This window comes from Engystomops pustulosus, chromosome 5, assembly GCF_040894005.1.
Source record: "Engystomops pustulosus chromosome 5, aEngPut4.maternal, whole genome shotgun sequence".
NCBI classification, from domain to species: domain Eukaryota; kingdom Metazoa; phylum Chordata; class Amphibia; order Anura; family Leptodactylidae; genus Engystomops; species Engystomops pustulosus.
The window spans coordinates 151630011-151650691 of record NC_092415.1 but is presented as its reverse complement, the minus strand read 5'-3'; the positions used below and the strand labels follow the sequence as shown (position 1 = coordinate 151650691).

The following is a 20681-nucleotide window of genomic DNA, read 5'->3' as shown; positions in this document are numbered from 1 at the left end:
GGCAGCTCCCTTGACATCATGCATAATCATCAGGAAGACTTGTGACATGAAGATTGAGAGGCTTTTGCCCAGAGCTCTCCTGACAGACACTGCTGTAAGAACGCTTACTACCCTCACCTAGACAAAAGCCTCTCATTCAGCCAAACCAGTTCCCTAAACTGTACTGAAGAGACACAACCACAATAAAACAGTGCTGTATACTGTTGGGAATCAGTTCCTTCTGGAATAGATATATTGGTTTGGCTTTAATCCTGCATCATGTCATTAGGCTTCCTGCAGGTCATGCTTGATGTCAAGGGAGCTGCCTTACAAGGTAGCTTAAAGAGGCGTGGTTTTCCTTATCCCATCTTGGAAAACTTAACTGCATATTTTCTCAGTATCAGCAAATACAAATTTACCTTCACTTGTCAAGCAGCTTTGTCTACTCATCACACAACATTAGGCCAATGTCCATGAAGGATAATCCTAGGAATAGTTAAAAGGACATCTACCACCAGGATGAAGGATGCTTATGTGAATGAGGAGCTTCAGGCTCAATTAACAGCTATGTCACCCAGAGCCCCTCAGACTCATATGCATATATTTTAAACCATTAATATAAAAAAGGACACAAGAAGCAGATCCTGCCAGAGGCCACACACACATCAGCATTTAATAATCTTTATATAGCATCATTGTATTCCATAGCACTTTACAAATCATAAGTGTTCTTGCCTAACAATCCTTGATCATGGTGGCAGATTTCCTTTAAAGGAAATTTGTATATGCTCATCCACGATTTCAGCCTATAGCTTATAGGGAATCTGTAAGTCAGCAGCTTTTACACCACCAAGCTAGCAGTACCCTTGGCAACAGTATGAAATGCCCTTTAAATAATTCTTTGTTAAAACATTAAAACCTATAAAATAACCTTCAGTCATATGCACATGAGCTGGAGAGTGACACAGAGGCTGGAGTACTCAGAGCAATGCTTGTGGTATACTTTGAGATGAAAATAACATCTTTAAATACATAACTGTTTCTGTGAGCTACAGAACCAGAGACACGGCCTGTATCACCAATTCTGTAGCTCTCAGAACTATTTTTTGCTTAAGGGGAATATACAGAATCAGCCATCTATACCCTTTCAAGAGAATGTGGTTGGGTTACACAGTAGAACAGTCCTACTCACCAGGTGCCATATGAGCCTAATGGTTCCCTCAGAATGGCCAAATGTAATGTTATTACTCTATAACTAGTTACTCCATTAGAGTTTGGGCAAGCAGTTTAGTAGTTCCATTTATCTATTACCTTTACAACTGCCCTTTTAGGGTAAGCTCCCTCATGATTACTGGGTTTTGCAGCTCCCAGAACAGTCTAAGCTGAACTTCTATAATATGTATATGGATTGCATGAAGGAAGATTTTAATAAGATTTCCTGCAGTGATGGATGTGGAGCTGTATGACGCAGCTTCTCTATGCTGCTCTCCTAGCACACAGCATAGAGGGTATGAAGCCGCAGGACACCCATGCAGTACAGGATTGGACTGGAGCCACCTAGAGTGCTAGATTAAAGGAAGTTTGATCTCAAATAAATCATCTATTCCAGGGGTGGACAATTTCCCCACAGGGCTACATAAAAATTGTAATGATTTTATGAGGGGCAGAATATTAACTCAGTTCTACCCAATAGCCACATACTGTACTCAGTATACATACTATCCTTACACAAAAAGAAAAAACATTACAAAAATGCAATGAAAATATGGAACCAATTGCATCATTATTGAAGGAGAGCTCAAATTTCTCATTGTCGTGCAGGCCAGTCAGAGATGGAGGGCCAGATGTTGAGTGCTGGGCATCGTATGGCCCACAGGCCATTAGTAGAAACATTAAGACAAGTGGCTTTCCTGGATAATATAATTGAATATTAAACATTGAATATTCTTCAGTATCAGACCATTGGGGGGGGGGGGGGTTTAGGGGTATAACAACCAAGCAGCACATCTACTGCTGAGAATGATTAAAGAATGGTACAGGAATCAGTTTTCTGTAGTCATCACATTCTCTACTATTCACTTATTCCACCACCACAGATAGACTATACACATGTGAATGTGTGCACTTTGCAGACTACAAACATGAGAACTTGGTCCATGTTTGCAGCCTATTGTCAGCATCAGCACCACTGATAAGGCTATATTCACACTGCCGTTGCCTGCATCGTACCAGGCAACGGCAGTGTACGGGGAGAGGAGGAGGTGAGGGCAGCTCACCCCTGCCCCTCTCCATAGGAATTAATGGCGCACGGTGCCATACTATGGAGAAAGATAGGACCTGTCCTATCTTTTTCCAGGTACGGAGCAGTACCGCTCCCGTAGGGTGCTGTGTGCCCATTGACGTCTATGGAGGACGTATATACGTCCTCCATATGTCAGTGTGAATGTAGCCTAGCAGGAATAGACTGCCTGGACCGCAGAGACTGGCAGGAAGTCCTGCTCTAGGATTTGCAGCACACGCAGTCTGCTCCGTAGATGCCCTGGCTGCGGGCATGAAATAAAATAAGAGCTCTACAGAGTAATGCCAAGAAAATCTACCACCAAGCATGATAAGACATAAGGGAGATTTCTAAACCCAGGCACCAGGACTATGGACTCCTTGCTGCTAAAGATAAGCTTCAAAAATTGTTCGTGGCCAGATGTGAACTGGAGGTGAAAGGGGTATTGGTGGATGGTAAACTTCATTTTAGTGACCAGAGCCAGGCGGCTGCTGCTAAAGCAAATCCCTGGTCAGACCACACATGGAATATTGTGTACAGTTTTGGGCACCAGTGTATATAAAAAAAACCTAGAACTGGAATAGGAGCAGAGAATAGCAAGATTATTAGGGGAATGAGGGGGATTAGAATACACTGACAGATTACAAAATTTGGGATTATTCAGTTTAGAAAAAAAAAAAAAAAAAACGACTGAGGGGAGACCTCATTACAATGTACAAATACCTGAACGGACAGTACAAGGATCTCTCCAAAGATCTTTTTATACCTAGGCCTATGACCAGGACAAGGGGGCATCCTCTACGCCTAGAGGAGAGGCGATTCTACCATCACCATAGACAAAGGTTCTTTACTGTAAGAGCAGTGAGACTATGGAACTCTGTGCCGCAGGAGGTTGTTATGGCCGACTCTATGTACATGTTCAAGAGAGGCCACCATGCACCATGTTTCCTAAGAGGCAGCTTGCCACCACTAAACAGCACCTTTAGGTAGGTCATGCAATATTTTTGGGAATTCCCACTTGAGATAAATGTCATATTCACCTCAGACACCCCCATCTCAAGGAGATTAAGGCATTATCTTTTCCTACAAGTTGAATCCAACCATCTTGGTGGCTGTATTGTATCACTAGAAATAGACAATTAACATAATGAGCTTTGAAAAGTAGAGAACTTGTGTTATCACATCGGAGAAAAGGGGAAAACTGAAGTGACAATGTGGATGAAATGGTAGAAGTCATGTGTGCCAGTTTAAAAATCTTTACCAATAAAAATCCTCACGTCAGGCTGGTTTGTTTGATTTGCTTAAATTTGGGAATTTTTTTATTTTTTATTTTCAAATCCTACCAAAGGGGTTACCACCTTTTTACGCCATAAAAAGGCGTAATCCATATTGACCAAGGGGGGATGGGGACCCCACATGTACAGCATTGTTCAGAATAATAATAATACTTCTGCTCACGCTAGACACATCTGAATTTAAAAATAACTTTACTTTGTTCATTCCATTTACAAACATATAGGTTCGTTCCTTAAGACCACAGAAACCCATTTCACATGGACTTGCTTTAAAATAACTTGACACAGTAGAATGCATTAAAAGTCCACTTTAATTCTTCTGAGCCATTTCATGATCTGTTGGCATTAAGTATCTGTGGCCTCAGTACATAACTTTGGGATAAAAGGCAACTGGTAAACTGTCCATTACAGGTTCCAAATAAGCTCTTACTGGCCCCTACCCAGACATATCCCAGATAAAAGCTTTGATCAAAAATCGATCCACCTGCTTATTTTAAGCATATTAAAAGTAAACTATTTGGACCATTTCTATTTGTCTATGTTTTATACAAAAAGGCTACACAATGTTCCACTTTATTCAGGATACAATTAGAGTGATTATGAATTAGTGTTCTACACTTACTTGATCCTTAAAAATTAGAAACCGCTTTAGCAATATGCACTAACTGAACACTACAGAGACTTAAAATGTTACCGCAGAAAAGAAAAGAAATCTAAATACTAAGAAAAGCAAGCTAGGTCAGTACCATTACAGAGATAAAAAAAATAAAAATAAAAAAAGTTATTAAACAAGCAAGGCTAGTGTTTGAGAAGTTCCAGCTTGCGAACAATTCTTGTGCATTCTTGATGTACGAGTCACTTCCAAAATCCATTGGTATTGTTCCTCCGACCAAAAAAAGGACCAGAACATAAAGTTAGCTTCCATTGTTCCCATAGGAAACTCAGCTTGGTTAGTGTGTCAGGCACTTTCTGAGATAACCAGTCCACCCCTCGAGCCCTCTCAGCAACTCTACAGGCCAATCACAATGCAAATTCATTCTGACAATAACTGGAGGGGAAAAAAAAATAAATAAATATTAATCTACAAGGATAGCCCAAAGCCAAAACTCAGCAGTGATTGATTTGTGGCTTTACTTACCAAAAATAGATATATTTACAGATCAGTGTCAAACCAGGCCAACTGATTGCTGTCACCTGGGGGAAGGCCATCCATAAGATCCTGAGCGTGGCCTAAGTCTGGCAAGCCATCGACTGGATATTCTGCACCAGGATGATGTCCTCCCATCTCATGGTCCATCATTGGGTCCATTCCCATTGCATCTTGCCCGTATCCACCGGGATGATAAGATCGGTAGCTGGGATCTGCAAAGCAAGTTTAAAGTTAATTTCCATTTCTTCAGATTTCACATTTTATAAATCACATTCAGAAAAGAGCAAAAACTCTCCCTACTCCTGCTACTAGATTAAACAGGCAGGGAGAGGGGAAGACATTTTCTGCTCATTTTAACCACCAGAAAAAAGAAAAAAACCTCACTGAGGGGCTCTGGTAACATCACCCTCTGCCTTTAAGGCTTATCAAGATAAATAAAAGCTGATTTTAGAAGGGAGACCATGGATAACAAAAATATGACCACAATCACAGTGCCTGGCTCTGGATAAAATTTGAGATTAGCCAGTATCTGACAACCAAAGCATGGATACGATGTAAATCTGTGGAGCGCCATCTTAATCAAGTTAATGAGGCAGAGTATCAATTTGACTGCATTTGAGGAAACACTTTACAAGTCAGATTCTGGACAACAGGTTTTAGTTCAAAACTATGTGACACATTCCAGTGTGAAACTGCACCACACATACAACGTCAGACAAGATGGCTGAAGGACAAAGGCCCAGGGGTCCGAAACATCCACACTATTACAATAAAAACTTAGACTGCACAACTTGTTTTCAAATGCAGATTATTTTCACAGAAGTTTGAAGGGTTGGATCCTGAGACTGTAGCACACCCAATATTAAGTGCTAACCATTTATCTACAACAAAGCCAGAATGTTCCTGCCAAAGCGCTGGTTTTGCTAGTGCAGATTCAAAATCAGAAATTGTATTTATTGTAAATTTTGTATCCAAAATTATGACAGCTTAACAGAGTTAGGTGCAGGCATATTCAGCACAGTTTGACATTGAGTAATAAAATATAGAACATTGCAACTCACCTTCCTGTCTATATGCAAGTGGTTCTCCCTGGGCACAGATGTCAACACCAAGGTCTCCAGCCTGAGAAAATAGGGAAATAGTCAGCAATGTTGCATTAAAAATTTGGTTATGCCAATCATTTATAAATGGGTTATGAACAAACATTGACACCTACAACTGATCACTTTACTAGGGCAGCATGAACTCTTAACAGAAACATTGGCTTATTTCAGAACTCCCTACGGCTCTGAAATGAAGGCCTTAAAAACCTCAATGAATCTTACACTTTGTCCATTTCTCCCAAATATAAAAAGGTGTGCAACACAAAGTTGCCTTAAAACCAGTTCTTGTGTTTGGCTCTTGACAGAAGCACCAAGTTTACAAGCCCTTTAAGAAAGAACATGTCAGCTGAAGTTTAAGGTCTGGCAATTTTACCTCATTCCAGGGCATTGGCTCAGTTCTGAACAGAGAGCTTGTAAGTTCAACTGACAAACGCTTCTTGTAGTCCTGAGGCTTGTCTTCAGACATACGGAATAGAACAGCGGCTGCGTATGTTGCTGTCAAGTTGCAAGGGGAAAAAAAAAAAAACACAGGGCTTTAGCAGGCTAGAAAGACGAAACTTTCTACTTTTATTCTGCTTAAATAGCTGGTGAGCATGCATTAATTACAGCACACTGACATGATATAAGCAATTAAGAAAATACTATTCTGCACAGTGCAGAATATAACCCAGTAGAATTGCAACTCAAACTGGACCTGCATGTTATACAAGGATTACATTACTTACCAACTCCTTCATTCCTTGAATGTAGCAGTTCTGTCAGGGGGGCAGTAGCACCTTCAGCCTCAATTGCTTCAGCTGCCTCTTTGTCTTGAGCCAGTTCGCAGAGTACACCAGCTGCTACCCTTTGGATGTTTTCAATGGGAGAGTATAACAGCTACATTTAAAAAAAAAAAAAAAAATTTAAATGTTGTAGATTTCCAAACACATTTGCTGCTACAATTCTATATTTTACATAAAACGTGCCAAGGCCATTTTGCTTTAACCCTTAGCTGGAAGCTGTAATACGATTGTATACACAACACTCACCTGTACAAAAAGTGGAATGGTATTTAGGCCCCTGATAACAATTCTGTTGTGCACATCACGAGCAAGAATATGAAGAGCCCCTGTGCACCCTTCAACAATTTCTTCCATGCGTACACCTTCCTAAAAACAGGCAAAATTGGTTTTAAGTTATGAATATAGAAATCAAAGAAAAGCTAAAACTGATATGATACAGTCTGATTCAGTTGTGTCAAAGCTGAGAACCACAAAAACACACTTCGGGTACATACACACGCGGTATGCCTACCATGAGACCATACCGCCGTGTGCTGGAGTAGGAGGTGGCCCCTCCTCCCTCCATAGAAAACAGCAGCACACAGCCACACTCACCAAAAAAGCATGCTCTATCCATTTGCGGGCACCGTATGCCCGCCGTGCCGCTATTGCCGTCTATGGGTACGTACATGTGGTTGCAAATTTGCAGCCGCATGTACGGCCCACAGATGGCAGTGTGAATGAGACCTTACTGCAATAAAAGAAAAAGTTGCATATAACTACAAACTTTGCATTACAGACTCAAAACAGCTATTGACCCCTACCACCAGGGCAATGTCATCTTGCTTTTAGGGTTCTTTATGCAGCATGCGGAGGGTATACATTTAAAAACCGATCCACTAAGCTGAATATGTGAAATTCTGCCATACAGGATCACTGGTGAAAACCCTAGTGTGTTCTGGCCTTGTAGATGCTTACAAGCCTCAAAATCCTAGCCATTTGACCTCCATGAAGAGCACATTCAATGCATCTTACGATCCATTAAAAAGCAAAAATGCAACATGGGCTACAGAGTAGACTTTTTGCCCCCAATTCGAATTTAGACACCGCTTGTTATTTGGCAACTATAAAACCTTTCCATTAACGTACCACAAACTGCTGCTGTGTTCCTCCCATGGATGTACGACGTTGGGTGTCCTGGTGTGCACGAACCAGAAGCTGAACCAGCCTTGGAATAGCACCTTGTTCACGTAATGGTGCATGGTTAGCAGGGCACAAAGCAAGATTACGGATCAAGCCAACAGTTGCCTACAAAATAAATAAGGACACTTAATCATTAACTGATCATTTAGAAAGGGGGGCTTACTGAAGAGGAAAAAAAAAAAAAAAAAAAGAACACCCCAACAACTGCTTTGGTCCAATATAAAAATCATAATTATCGATATACATTCTAAACCATTTCAAATACTGCAGTTGTACATGGTGGCATAATCTTGCTCCTATGGCATCATTTATTTCAGGATTATTCATTAGTTTAGGAGAAGCCACTTCAAACGTTACAGACCATTCCCACATAGGTACCTTGATGAGGGGCCAATGGGAAGGTGGGTGCAATAATTTCACCACTACTGGGAGACCATAGTGGAGACGGACTGCATTTTGAGCCATCTCGGCTTCCTGGTGTCTGCTGGTAAGATGACGGAGGGCACATATAGCAGGTTCTGTGATGTCTTCTCTATCTCCAGCACGGAGAACTGTACGCACTAGAGCCTCAATTCCTCCAACTTGGCAGACCATCATCTTGTTCTTGTAGTTGTTGCATGTAAGATTGGAGAGTATACCAGCGGCACAAGTTACAACATTAATATCATCTGATCCAAGTAGTTGAACAAGAGTTCCTAGAAGACCTTCCATTCCCTCCTGTAAAATAATGAGTAGAGCCAAGAATTAGAGCATAAAATCTAAGCCAAGAAACAGACAAAGGAAAGATTAATAAAAATTTACCTGTTTGGTTGCAGCATCTGAGAGATTTCTTAGAGTCCAGAGACAATTCTGCACCAGACGCTGGCTTGGGTCAGTGAGGTGCAGTCCCAAAGCTTGCATGCCACCTATAAGGAAAAAGGACCATTTTATGTGGCATAGCCTAAACAGACGCAAGACTTGTCCTCAGGCTACATTGGTCACAGTAATTTAAAGACCGAAAAACCCAAGTGTACAATGAGAAGTGGGCAACCAACCATATTGTGACCAAATAAATCTATTGATCTTACCTGCTTCAACAATAGCCGGCTTGTTACTGGAGCAAACGGATAACACCTTCAGCACACGACTTGTGGTCCACAGAAGTTTCTCATAACTGTAAGTCCTCATTATTGTGACCAACGCCTGAGGTCCACCACTTGCAAGAATTATTAACTAAGGGGGAAAACAGGGGAGAGTGGGGATGTAATTGAACATTAGAATGCCATCAACTTATTTTGAGATCAATATGTGGCATAAGCATATTACAATCATGTCATACCTTGCTCTCCTGGTTCCCATAGGCCAATATTTGAAGACAATCTGTAGTGATGGCCAAGAACTTGACATTTGTTTTATTCAGTAAAGCAACCATTTTCTGTAATCCACCAGCTAACCTAACAGCCATTTTTGCTCCTTCTTGATGCAAGAGAAGATTGTGCAGTGTTGTGATGGCGTAGAAGAGCACAGAGTCCACAGGTGACCTGAGGAAAAAGGTATATAAAATGTGTTGAGAATAACTAAAGCGGTTTTGTTGCGTTCTATTTCTGGCTATTGTTTGTTTCAATTTTACCCAAAGCCATTAATTTAGGCACATACCCTAGCATTTTGACCAAAGCAGGAATGCCTCCAGATTTGAAGATGGCCAGCAAGCCTTCACGATGGTGAGAAAGGTTGTGAAGGGTACCAGCAGTACAGCGTGCAGTTTCAACATCATTTGTGTTCTGCATGGTACGAACAATTGCAGAAACCATCTGTGGAGAACGCATTATGGCGTGGCGAGAAGCCTCCTTCTTTGACAACTGATGAACCATAACTGCAGCTTTGTTCACCACAACCTGCAAAATAAAAGTTAAATAAAAGCTTACTCAGCCTTATCGTGCTTGGAAAACAACAATTATTTATAGTACTTAAGTGTTCCACTATACAGGATGAGCTTACCTGGTCCTCATCATTAAGCAGTTTTGTCAGCTCAGGAATAGCACGAGTAGCCAATTCAGCATCATCTTGGTAGTTTATCAAGTTGACCACAGCATGTTTCAGCATCTGGGAAGGTTCGGCCAAGCGCTGCACATTTGTAGGATGAGCAGAGTCGAATTGTGTTGAGGGAATCTGCATGCCTTCGTCTAGTGTTTCGGGAAACATGGCAGCTCGCACTCTCTGGGCTCGGGTCATTGCAAATTGCCCATCAATATCTTCAGAAAGGGAAGAGAAAATATTAGAAAACCTAGAACTGCACAAAATAAACAGTAAATAAAAGTTAGAAGTTGATTTGCCTACCTGCCACTTGATCTTGAGTGAATGGCTGGGAGAAGCCCTGTTCCCATTCATACAGTACTTGGGATGTATCAACATCTTCCTCATCTGGATTTCCCTTCCCACTGAGAGATGGGGCAGTTGTAGTAGCTCCAGAATGAATTCCAGAATCCAGATACGACTGCTGCTGCCAGTGACTGACTGCTGCTTTCCGATCGGGCTCCATCGCCATGTCTAGCTCCATTAGGTCAGCTAAAATTAGAACAAATATCCCACAAAAAAAATCAAAAATCACTGACCAATACTTATCCTGACGCATCCAAACATCAAGACAAGTTATATAGGGAATAAAGGGTAACAAAACCAGTAGTCACCTTGAGTTGCCATGTTTCAGTCCAAGAAGTCTTCTGTGCCGTAGTAGCCTAAAGAGAGAACATACAGTTTTTACTACATAGAAAAAAAACCACAACAGAGTTATTCTCTCATTCAATGGTAGAAAAATATCAAGCATTGCATAGCAGAACTCAATATCAGATCATTATGCCTCCACCTAAACGGGAGGAAAAACTGTCTCATGATAGATTTCCAACAGAATCCACCTGACTACCCACAAGCCAATGTTACAAGGTGTGTAGCAAAATGTGAGGTGAGGCCTGTGAACTACAAGTAGCAGCTCACTAGTCGGACAACATACTAGCAAGCTGCAGAAACTGCTGAGAAAAGCTGAATGGAAGCTCTAAGGTCTGTGGTAGTCCTAGCCCCATAGCACTTAGTTTCAGCAGACAGTAGCATGGGAAGCATGATGCAGGTTCTAGTGAAAGAACCCCCTCCCACATTACAAACAGATATGGACACAAGACATTAAGCAGTAAAGACCTGGACTGCTCAAAAATATTGCTTTACCCCTAGTTATGTCAGTTTCAGCATCATGTAACAGATTTTGTTAAACTACTAATGATATTACACCACATATCCACAACTCTCCAGGGAAAAAAAAAAATATAAGATTGTGGTGCAGGTTTGGAGATTTATTTATAAAAATAACCAAAATAACCTGTACAAAAAGGACATGTTTTGACAAAGATTTACTATGTACTATATAGTACAATCTGATATGTACCTAGACTACCTCAGACAAGGACAAAATGTGACTAGGTAGTAAGTGCACAGAGCAGGAACCCTTTTAGTAGGAGGTTCTATACAACACAAGACATTCAGACCGAGGAATGAAAGGCACATTGTCCAGAAAGATCAGCATCTAGTTCTATATAAGGAGCCAACACCAGGATGTCCATACAGGCAGCCCATCCTCACAAATCACTACCAAAGCTATAACAGTGGGTGCACCTGGTGCAAGCAAAACCAATAAAACCCTTTAGATTAATAATCTAGTACACATAATAGATGGATAGATATTGATTAGGTTTTCTGCACTATTACAAAGTTTTTTTTTTTTTTTTTTTTTTTAAATTGGTGCCCATGAACTTGCATTTTTCCTGTAGACCAGTGATTGCAAACCTTTTAGAGACCGAGTGCCCAAACTACAACCAAAACCCACTTATTGCAAAGTGCCAACAATTATAGTAATTTAGTTCTACCACAACTTTCAATATGGGCCTCTGAAAGACAACAAAACATTTGAAAGAAGGGCAAATTTGGACCATCATTGTAGCATCTCGCCACGGTCCTCCTGTACAGGAAGAAATGTGGAGTCAGCAGGAGCTCTAACGATAATCTGCCCTGTTCTACCTTTTCCTGCAGTCCCAAGCAATCAAGAATGTGTTGCTTTAAAATCACACAAATCATCCTGCAGTTGTGGGCTGCAAGAAATGCTCATCTAGTACTATGTTGATGGCTTGGGTGCCCAAACAAAAGGTTCCAAGTGCCACCTCTGGCACCCGTGCCATAGGTCCGTCACCACTGCTATAGAATTTAGAACCCATGGTAACTGAAGAGCAGACATAACTACTATGGGGTTGCTCAAGTTTTAATCTGGTAACCAGTTTGAGAATTACATAAGGGAGGGTGAAGCAAGACTACAAATACCTATACATTATAAAGCAAAAAGCAGCCATTTTAATTTGTATTTCATATAAAAGTATCAGTGTGAAAAAGACAGGTGTTAACTCTGGATAGAAACTACAGTTTGATGGCAAAATTAGCTTAAACCCCACTTAACATCAATGTTACTCAATGCCGTCTGGGCTACTGACCAAAGAGCAAGGCTGAACCGGTTCACACATTTTAAGGGGCAGAGAAAAGACTCAATCTAGTCCAATGGGGACAAGCCATCAAGATTTGGTGTAAGATTAAAGACACGCCATAAATATGAGATTATAGCTCAGATCATTACCACAGAAGAGACATTGTTAAGTGGTTCAGCTATAGACCACATCTCAGGTTACCCGTTATGGGGGAACGGCCAATTCAATCACATCCATGGTAGAAATACGGTTATAACAGATGCAATATCTTTGAAGTGCAAAATTTTACTATTTCCTGGTTAAAAAAAAAAAGCGCCTACAAGCCAGCACTTGTCATGAAAGCCATATTGCCTAGTTTCACATGCACCATTGAGAACTAGATATCAGCGTTTAGGGGAAACGGGAGGTCCATGAAGGGCATTTTAGAGAAGTCACCTGACCTACAATATTGCAGTTTATGTGCAGGTACTGATAAAGTGGCTGCTTTTACCATGTAGCTTGCCACATGAGGCTGTTCCAGAGGTGTGGGGGTAGCACTGGGTCAATATAAATGTAGGTTATGCAAGTGTTGGCTACACAATGTCATACTTGGCATTTTAGTTTGTGCTGCTTAAAATGTTTGAACATTGGACAATTCCTTTTATTTTTCTTCATCCAGTACACAGCACCATCTGAGCACTGCAAGGGGCGCCAGATTCAGGGAAACAGTGCGCCACAATTAATCTGACACTCCACATAGTCTAATTGGTTTTGATCAATGTGGGCCAATGCATGACCTTATAGCAGATAAATCTACATTTTACCTGGCTTCCAGACAAACTAAATGATACTCCATCATAAGTGTCCAGTCTCGAGACAAAAAGGCCACTGACCGGAAGCATTATTGCACGGGCTCAGACAGCTTGCCTAAGAGTTGTGATAGTTACGGTTGCTGGGGGCTGCTCCATCACCAACTTACTCTATGCCGCTAAGACTACTTTACATTAGGAGTCAATTACATGTGTACACCATTCTTTAGCAATGCTGCAAAGATGCCATTCCTTACCATGCTGAGAAGTTACTAAGCAACCAACATCTCTGCCTTGTACACCAACTCAAGATCAGACATAAGCAGTGCCCATTACACAGCAGTGGAACATAATCCATCAAAAGAAAAAGATTCAGACAGCATTTATATTTTGTTTTTCATGCAGCAAATACTTTGTTTAAGAGAATTCTGCTGCCAGAATTAGTTTATAGAAGTTATTTTTCCATGGTCACTATTCTAGTGAAGGTATTTACTTCAACTGCAGACTGTCCACCTCTGCCCAGCACAAATCTGATAGCAAGGTAGTCAAACAGAACTTGCATCCTTACAAGTAGCCTCTTCCTAAGCTTACTAGGTTACTTCATAATGTGTGACAGAAGTCAGCACCCCATAGGGTATAGCCAATACAAACTGCAGATTTAAGGACATCAGACAGTACCTATTGAAAAATATGGCTAGACAATGTACAAGCCAAGCAAGGTGTAAAACCTAATCATGCCGCTTTATAAAATAAACATTTCTTAATGTATCTCCTCCTGTTGCTCATAAAGTGCAAACATATAGCATCTTGCAGAGACAGTCATAGCCGTGCTTCACATTAATAAATAACCCCATTTTAGACATCTGGGAGTTATTTTTATTGGAAGTAAATGCACTTGTCTGGAGACTTCATATGTGAGCAACATACTAATGCCACGCAGAGGAGAAGACCTAGAGTAGTCATGCCATCAGACACCCTGAAGAGGACCTTCAACACCTACAAGTGTATCCAAGACATAGCCAGAGGAGAAACTAAACACTGCTTTCAAGATCCAGGACAACAATTTAGAAATGCCTTCAGATTTGCAAGGGCAGCAGCACAGATACAAGAGTGCCAACCGATTCAGTTTGCCAAATCCAGCACCATAAAAATTCATATGAGGTTTGGGTCTATGCAATGGGGTGAATGTATAGAGCCCAGAGCTGCTGCATCAGGAAGTAACAGCTTTGTTTTCCAAGTGCATCCTATTTGGCAAATCAGATTCCAAGAGTGTTCAAGAAGCCCAAAAGCCAAAACCGCCATTAGTGAGCATTGCTGAAGTTTTTAGTAAGCAAACAGGATCACTACCGCACCAGATTAGACGGTGGAGGATCTCCCATTACATAAAATCTCTCACTATAACCAGAACACTGTTACTAGACAAGCATAATAGACACATGACTTATGCTTCCTCAAAGCCAAAGCCATTTCCTGGGAGGACAATACTCCTACACCATCTTACCCAGTTACTGGGAGGAGAGAAGCTATCGGGAGAAAGACCAGCCCTACCATGTTAAAGGGACAGTGCCCAAATACATAACCACATACCAAGAAACCAGGGATCCACAATCCACAGGACTAATCTAGTGCAGAAGCTGCAGATTTCCCATTATAAAGCTGCTGGAAATAAGGTGGGAGCCAGACTAGGGGCAGGGGAGATGGGCTGCAGGCAGGAACTCTGTATAAGGGCAGGGGAGGGGGAGGCATGGGCTGCTCTGCACCTCCGCCCTACACAAAGACATTTTAAAAGAAAACTCCAGTTTAGAGAGGATCTCACGTTACAGCTAAACCTCAGACAAAAGTAAACAATCCCAGAGACAAAGAGCAGTGTATAGAGATAGGGATCAGTAGCCCAGTGCTGCAGAGGTAAACACTGCACCTTCCTGGACACCACAGCAAGGACACAACTACACATCAACACTAGAGTAAGGAAGCCTGCAGGGGACATGCAGTGCATGTACGAGCTCCGCACCTACCACACATCAGGCCTATGAGGTGAAGTGCTCTGCCATCACAGGGCACTCCCCGCCCTACAGCCCCATACACAACACAGCCCCGACACCCGCACCTAGACCTGCATTCACACGTGCCGATAACCGCATACATACCGCTCAGTCTCTCAGACCAGGGGCCTGCACTTACAACAATGTCGTCCGGTGTTGGCCTCCTCCTCCGCCACCAGCCCCGGGTTCCTCGTCCCCCTTCAGTAATAAGATTACATATGCTTCTGTACCGGGCTGGTACGTAGGTCACAAGGTAATGTTTTTACGAGTCCCCGTTATAATAAATTTCCCGTGGCTTCCCGGCTGCCACCTATCCGATCCCAACCTCCTCACAACGCGACACAGAGGCTTAAAATGGCGCCGCACACTCTAGTTTTATACTAGGGAGCTACGCCGGCTCTTACTGTATCCTTCCGCCTACTCGGCGCGCAGCAGGAGGGAGCGAGGAGAAGGGGCGGAGTGATATGAAAAATAGTTCCCCCTACTCGCGGTTTGTGCTGGTGTTATGAGAGGTGTAGGAGCTGCGAGCTATGGTGGTCACATGAGCAGATAGTGTGGCGTGTACACTAGCCAGAAACTTCACCACACGCATTGCTATAGACACGGATACCACTGTATAACCCGACGCGAAGGCTGTTACAGCTTCAGGAGGAAATATTACCCGTGTCCTAATATTGACATTACCCCTTAACAAATGCTATATACGTCTCCTTATTAGCAGATTAGGATGTTATTCACACCCAGCATATAGGGGACACCTAATAGCCTATAAGGCGCTGCTTCCCTGCGCTTCGCTCCCAGGTGGAGGGCGGGGAAGGATTACTCCGCTGCTGCTCATTGTGTGGATTGGAGAGCTGGCTGGCGGAGGGATACTAGACCGGTGATGGGGCCCACGCACCTTTTCCCCGGGGTTGGAATGTGGAGCTGGAGGAAGGCAGAGCCAGAAACAAAGGGGGAGGGGGTGGGGAGCATTAACCCTTCCCTCAGCTCCAACTTTCCTCAAGATGCGGCTCACACTTACAATAAAGTTATTTCTTTTACCCAAATGAGGGGGGAGTCTAATGATAATGCAATTATGCGGCATAGCTGACCGTTCAGTGCAGTCGCTATAGCTTACACTGCACCTATAGAGCCCAGAGCTCAGTAATAACAAAGCTCATAATGTATATAAACACACATGTGCTGGGGTCTGCCAAGGCTGCTCAGCAAAAGGATGCACCACAGTCTAGTCTATACTGTCTGCCATGGATGTCCTAGATCCAGCTCTTCTGTCATGGCGGAGGTGATGTACATTCACACATACACACATTTGTTTTGAGTCTACAAATAGTTTATTTTTTACTTTTTGTGGACTCAAACAAATAAGTGTATTTAAGTCTTTCAGTCTCTAGGTCTGTCAGTAAGGTGCGTTCACACGCTGTGTTTTGAGACACAAGGCAAAGGCTTCTCCTGTGATCACATGTTGAGGTAACATTGCGTTCCCATCGCGTTTAGCGTCAAACTTCCTGTACATGAACATTAATTTTGTCCATTGAGATTAATTAATTCATATGGGCTCATACACACAACCGTGTGGCCCTCAATTTTAAGTTCACAAGATTTTCATTTTCTTTTCTGAAAAATAGTGCTCAACTCACTGGGTCATTTTATTACACTTTCTGGTGTACAAGGTACGGCATGGGTCGGGCCGGGGGCCTCTGGCGCGGTGCATTTCCTGAAGCCTACACAAGGTTTCTGGCGCAGTTTATAGCAGAACTCAACAGCGGGTAGGACCTGGCGTAGAATTCATCCAGACGCACGATGGTGTGCCCCATATACTAAGTGTGTGGAGCCCATCTTGCAGGAGTCCATTAGAATGTCCGATCCATAAATCCTGGCTTTAAAGCCCATCGCCCCAAAGTGAGTATGGTCAACAAACTCACTCAGTGTTGGATTTACCGGAGTGATCACACCAAACTTGTAGGCAACAGGCTTTAAAATGAACAGGCTATAGGTCACTTAATTCCACTAATGGTCTCTGCTCACATGTCTCTGTAAAACATCCAGACAAAGAAATTGTGAATATTTACATGTGAGACCATCTTATGAAATGTAAACCACGGAGATGTAGCATCTTATATAATGTGCTATTCTTCTAAAACAAAAGCTGGTGACTGGTTCTGCAGCTTAGTGATGTTCGCTTATTCAGGCTCTCACATTGTGGTTTACAGTTTCACAATCTGTGTTTTTCTTTTCTGCACATTTGTCAGACCAAAATGCCAGAAATAGATTTCCAGCAGTAACATTCCAGGCTGGCAGGAGCAGCGAGTCCCATACAATTCCGATGGGCTATGTGTGCCATTTATTACATGCAGGGTAGGAACTTATCTAGTTTGACATCTTTCATTGCATCATAAATATCTGCCTGGTTCAGTATTTAAACTACAATAGGCTGCTTGTCATCATGAAGGGGGTTGGTATTACTATATTTAGAGCAAAATAAGTGATCAACATAACATCTTAGAGAATTTTGTTTTTATAGACGTTCTCGATGGGACTCCATGGACAGATAACTTATTAATTACATAATATATGTGAATTACATGAACTAGGCTAGGTTTACCTTTGGAGAAGCCTTTTCTATTGTTCTGCTCTCCTATAGGATAAGAACAACTTAAAATAGAAGCACTGGATACTTCAAATGATGGGTAGCAACAGATCCAGGAGAACAGATGTGATGGTAATCATTGGGGTTGGAATTACTTTTACACCATTATTGGTCTTTTTCTAAAAACTTTTAACTAGCAGAAGATTGTAAACCAAATAAAGAGTGAATCCACACATTTTATGAAAAAATAAATCACATCATATTTATTTAATATTCAATATCTTAAAACAATAAATTTGGCAGGTTGTACTGCCCATAGTTGGTATTTATTACATTGTATACTCTTTACTTTTGTATTTTTGCTCCCTCTCCTTCTTAGCTTACAACTAGGTGGGTGATATTAGTGGAGTTCATGGGTGGGCATTGGTGGTTCCCTTTGATAAAGAAAAAAGAAAAGTTTTTTCAGCTCTAAAACGTTTTTTCGTCTCTAAAAACGTTTAGAGATGTCCCATAACAAAAAAAAACTGACGCGTTTGCGGTCCTTAGTCGTAGCTACAACTGAGGACCGTAAACGGTCCAAAACGCTTCAGTTTTTTGTTTTTTGTTATGGGACGTTTTTAATGTATTTTTGACTAAAAAGTGGACTTTTAAACTTCTATTTTGCCTGGATGCTGGACCTCTACCTTGTTAGTACTGTGGAATATTTGACGGTTCCCTTTGATAGGTGCCTCTATTATGAGCCCTTTCTTTCAACATATGTTATGTGGGGAATACCGTGTGTACACCAACACCTATATATTTTGTGGCAGTCACATGTTTTCCCTTTTGTATGTTCTACCAGTCATAAACCTACTTTGAGGTTTAATGTGTAATGCTACCCCAATAAATATATTCCTTCTTGTTTTGGTATATACAGTAACAGAAGATTGTGTAGTCTCAAATACTTGTAGATTGTCTAATCCAGAGACTGCTTAGTATTTTTGACCGGCCTGAGTAACCGCCCTCCAGATCGCAATTTTTAACTTCCGCAACCGAGATTGTGACAGGCGGTCACATTGGCCAGTCAATGATACTTAGCTGGCATGCTGGCAGACCAGGGAGCGCAGCAGCTGACTGCACATGCAGCGGGAAAGTAGGGAATAAAACACTCCCTGTTCTTCCACTATGCACAGCACTACACCCAGCAATGGCAGCACAATGACCTTACTGCATCGCCGGTACTGGACACCTTACTACAAGAAAGAAGACTGGAGAGATCAGAAGAAATGTGAATATTGTGTTTTTTTAAAGTAAAACCTGTACTGCAATAAAAAGGAAGGATGGAATGGGGTGTAAAAAAGGGGGCATAATGGAGGGAGCATAAAGAGATGGGGGACTATAGAAATGTGGGGCATAATGGAGGGATCATTATAAAAGGGGGCATTATAAAGGGGGGCATAATGGAGGGATTATTGTGAAAGGGCGCACAATGAGAGGAGCATTATAAAAGGGGACCTATTTGAGGGAGCAAAAAGGGAGCAAAATGGAGGTGACATTATATATTGAGCTATAATGAGAGGTGGCATTACAAATGGGAGAATAATGAGAGGGGGAATTATGAATGCGAAATAATAATGAGAGGGGGCATAAGGTTTCCAATGAGAATAATCTAATGTCTACTCTCCGTTTACATGACACTCCAGGTTTGCACATGCTGAGTCTAAACATGTACTGGCACGTTTCCTTGATCCAGACACAGGAGGATGACTACTGCCTATAAACTTTACAAGAAAACTATTATTATAGCATTTAACTTTGTATTTGTAAAAAAAACGAAATACCCCTGACTAAAAACAAAACAGACTAAACGCCCCTCTTAACCAAAAATAGGGACCAAAGTGTCCTCAGTTTTTCATCAGCTAGGGGAATTTCATGACAGATCATTCTGAATGATTTTGGAAGAAAAGTATGTGTTTCAATCCTCTTCATTTCCAAAATTGTTGTATGCTGGGAGAGAATGAAAACCTTCTTGTTTCCATCCAGAGACAGTTGAGTGTTACCATATATCCAGTCTCAGCAACCCTGATAAAACATAGCAGCACAAAGCAATGCTTTGTCTGAAGGGTTTGCTCCAATGTATTATTATGAAATTCTAACTAATAAGCATATGAGATTGGTGGGGGTTCAACTACTTGGACCTACACCGATACTCCCTCTAAGTGATGGAAAGGAAAGTCGAGCATGCGCACCTCCCTCCATGCATTGTCTATGTGAGTGTCAGAAACAGCCAAATTAGCTGACAGCGCTCGGCTATCTTTAGTCCTGGAGATAGCCAAGCAATGTGCTCTCATAGACAATAAATGCAGGTTCAACCTGCTGTTCCAATGAATTAGGTGGAAGAGGCCCCCCTCTTTTCATAAGCAGTCAGATTGATAACAATCTACACGGGGCAACATTTTTGTTATCCATCTAATATCCAGCTGACTACATTGTAAAATAATAAAGTGATCCCCCCATCTCTCCCATTCTAAAGCTTCAGTGGCCTCATGCTGGTCTCTATTCCTCTCTTGATACTGGTAACTTGCCTCAGTGATTGACTGAGCGCCATTTCCTGTGCTGTGAGGGATGAAGAAGTACGGACCAATTCCTGCATAATGCATAGATGGAATTGAAAAAAGGAGAAATTTACTAAACATAATGCACCTTAATCTTGCCTCAAATTGTTTTAAACAAAATGGCATAAGTGCTGTGCACTGTGTGTGTTTTGTACCTATTTGGGGAAAAAAGTAGTATATTTTACATTTATCATGATTATATGGGTTTGTAGCTTAACCATATTGGCAAATGCAGGATCATTCCGTCAGCTTTGGAGATTTCTTCCTGGAGGCAGCCCCCTTTTATTTTAAGACCCTCCAGAAGTTTTACAAGTGGGTATGTATACATATACAGTACAATAGCTAGATGTATGAAGGTACTCATTTCTAAGATTGTATGGCAGCAGTCACTATGGTTTCAATAAT

The 20681-nt window shown here is 41.7% G+C and overlaps 1 protein-coding gene across 2 annotated transcripts; it reads right to left on the bottom strand.

Moving 5' to 3' along the window:
* Nucleotides 1–3727: 3727 nt before the first annotated feature.
* On the bottom strand, nt 3728–15466 carry CTNNB1 (catenin beta 1). Of its 2 annotated transcripts, none has more exons than XM_072153423.1 (16): nt 15201–15466; nt 10436–10483; nt 10086–10313; nt 9747–10000; nt 9405–9643; nt 9088–9289; nt 8837–8981; nt 8571–8674; nt 8148–8486; nt 7716–7874; nt 6834–6953; nt 6531–6681; nt 6179–6300; nt 5764–5824; nt 4691–4914; nt 3728–4600 (listed from the first exon to the last, which is right to left on the bottom strand). In XM_072153423.1, the coding sequence occupies exons 2-15, from the start codon at nt 10446–10448 to the stop codon at nt 4706–4708; spliced, it is 2346 nt and encodes a 781-aa protein (XP_072009524.1). In that variant the 5' UTR covers nt 10449–10483; nt 15201–15466; the 3' UTR covers nt 3728–4600; nt 4691–4705. The 2 variants fall into 2 exon arrangements, with proteins under 2 accessions (XP_072009524.1, XP_072009523.1); XM_072153422.1 differs by having other exon boundaries at nt 15235–15466.
* Nucleotides 15467–20681: the final 5215 nt, after the last annotated feature.

Bases quoted from the DNA above. Each gene is read 5' to 3' on its own strand.
- CTNNB1 (XM_072153423.1), bottom strand. The intron at 8,487-8,570 runs GTAAATTTTTAT...ATTATTTTACAG, and splicing joins CAGATGCTGCAACCAAACAG to GAGGGAATGGAAGGTCTTCT. The intron at 5,825-6,178 runs GTAAAATTGCCA...CTATTTTCTCAG, and splicing joins AGCCAATGCCCTGGAATGAG to GCTGGAGACCTTGGTGTTGA.